This window comes from Phytophthora parasitica, assembly GCF_000247585.1.
Source record: "Phytophthora parasitica INRA-310 unplaced genomic scaffold supercont2.50, whole genome shotgun sequence".
Taxonomy (NCBI): domain Eukaryota; phylum Oomycota; class Peronosporomycetes; order Peronosporales; family Peronosporaceae; genus Phytophthora; species Phytophthora nicotianae.
Window position 1 is genome coordinate 409,836 of NW_008649036.1, and position 1,575 is coordinate 411,410.

Below are 1,575 nucleotides of genomic sequence, written 5' to 3' on the forward strand. Positions count from 1 at the left end.
CCTTCCACAACCCGCTAAATCTATTGCTTCAGCGCGAGTTTCAGAATATCCGATTCGTCTCACTAAACCATCAATTTGGCGGCGTTGAACTAGATTCATGCAAAAGAATTTAAAGTTGCCGTGGATAACAAAGCGTCTATCGTGCCACTTCATCAAGTGCGCGCAATATTCGGCTAAATTATACTCATGAAGTCTAGTTTTGTACCCACCCACGGAATTATAACCCCCTAAGCCGTCCGGAAATAACGTAGGGAAGCAGCACTGCATCAACAATTTAGTTGTGTACTCGTTTATAATATTTTTTTGACGACACAGTTCACCAGTCGGGATCTGAGTTCTGAAGAATTGACCCCTATAGAATCTAGAATATAACCCACTTCGGTTTGTTTGCCATCCTGGTTAACTTCTAATTCAAATGACTCCGTCAGATTATCAAGAATATCGGGTTCGCTTTCACTGACACTCGAGTCGGTGTTAGCATTTAATGCTCCTTCACATACCAACGAATTGCAATATCCACTTGAGCTATCATCACTCCCACGACGGGTGCCATCATTGCAGTTATTTGGCTTAGCTTGTTTTTCGCTGTTCGCCTGATTAACGTGTCCTTGCAGCTCGCTCACCTCATCATCCGTGACGGATATGCATGGTATATCGCCGTTGAGGTTATCATCTAATTCTCGTAAATTTTCTTCTGAGATTCTTATGTTTTCATAGAGAGGGTTGTTAGCTATAAGCCAACACAGCGCGCGCCTCACGAAATCTGGACGCACACGAAAGTAGTTTGTTGTGATATCAGATCTTGATTGAAGCAATACAACGCCACAGTCTTTTAATGGTCTTGGAAGCTCTTTTACCATTTCACCCGGCTCGTTCCAATAGTTAACGGCATTTCCGCGAGTAAATTCCTGGCCATCTCTGTATTGATTTACACACGTAGTGAAAGAAATGCCAAGGCCAATTAGCCTTGACTCCATTCGATTGAATTCAGCCAGTTCAGTTGGAACAGCTCTTATTCTAAAGCCACTACTTCGGCAAAATTTGGGTGTTTTCCGTGCCAACAGAGATCTGTTACATCTGTCACATAGCCATATCATTGTCTTGTCTTCGCTAGCTACAAGCCCTTCACGAACACTTTCATTACAGTCATCGTTTACAAGGCCTTCAGGAATGATTTCGCACTCTTCATCGGCATTACACAGAGGAGAAAAAATTTAGATTTGGGATCGTATAGTTTCAACTTTGAGTTGTTTGCATTGCCGAGTTCACCACAGCTTCCGCACACCCGAAACAATGGCGCGTCGATGGCATCGAAGAAATCTGCCAGACAATGAAATACACAGGTTTTAGAAACCTGCAGGAAAACCTTATTGTATTAGCACTTACCTTGCTTGTCAAATTCAAAGCTGGCAGCCTCATTAGCATCAGCATGGCTGTCTTTTCGCTTCCGACGCTTGCTTTGTGGGAGATTCTGAGACTCTTCGTTCCTCCTCTTGGTTTCTTCACCACGTGTTAACCGCGCCTTCATGTGCTCAGCTTCTAACCCGTCGAGGGTTTCCGAGTGTTGAGTTGGTT

General features: G+C 43.7%; 1 protein-coding gene across 1 annotated transcript; it reads right to left on the reverse strand.

The window, feature by feature from the left end:
• Nucleotides 1-1,153: 1,153 nt before the first annotated feature.
• Nucleotides 1,154-1,528, reverse strand: PPTG_15623 (hypothetical protein; the record flags this gene model as incomplete). Its single annotated transcript, XM_008912883.1, has 2 exons — nt 1,154-1,320; nt 1,387-1,528. 2 exons carry the CDS (start codon nt 1,526-1,528, stop codon nt 1,154-1,156), a joined length of 309 nt encoding a protein of 102 aa, XP_008911131.1.
• Nucleotides 1,529-1,575: the final 47 nt, after the last annotated feature.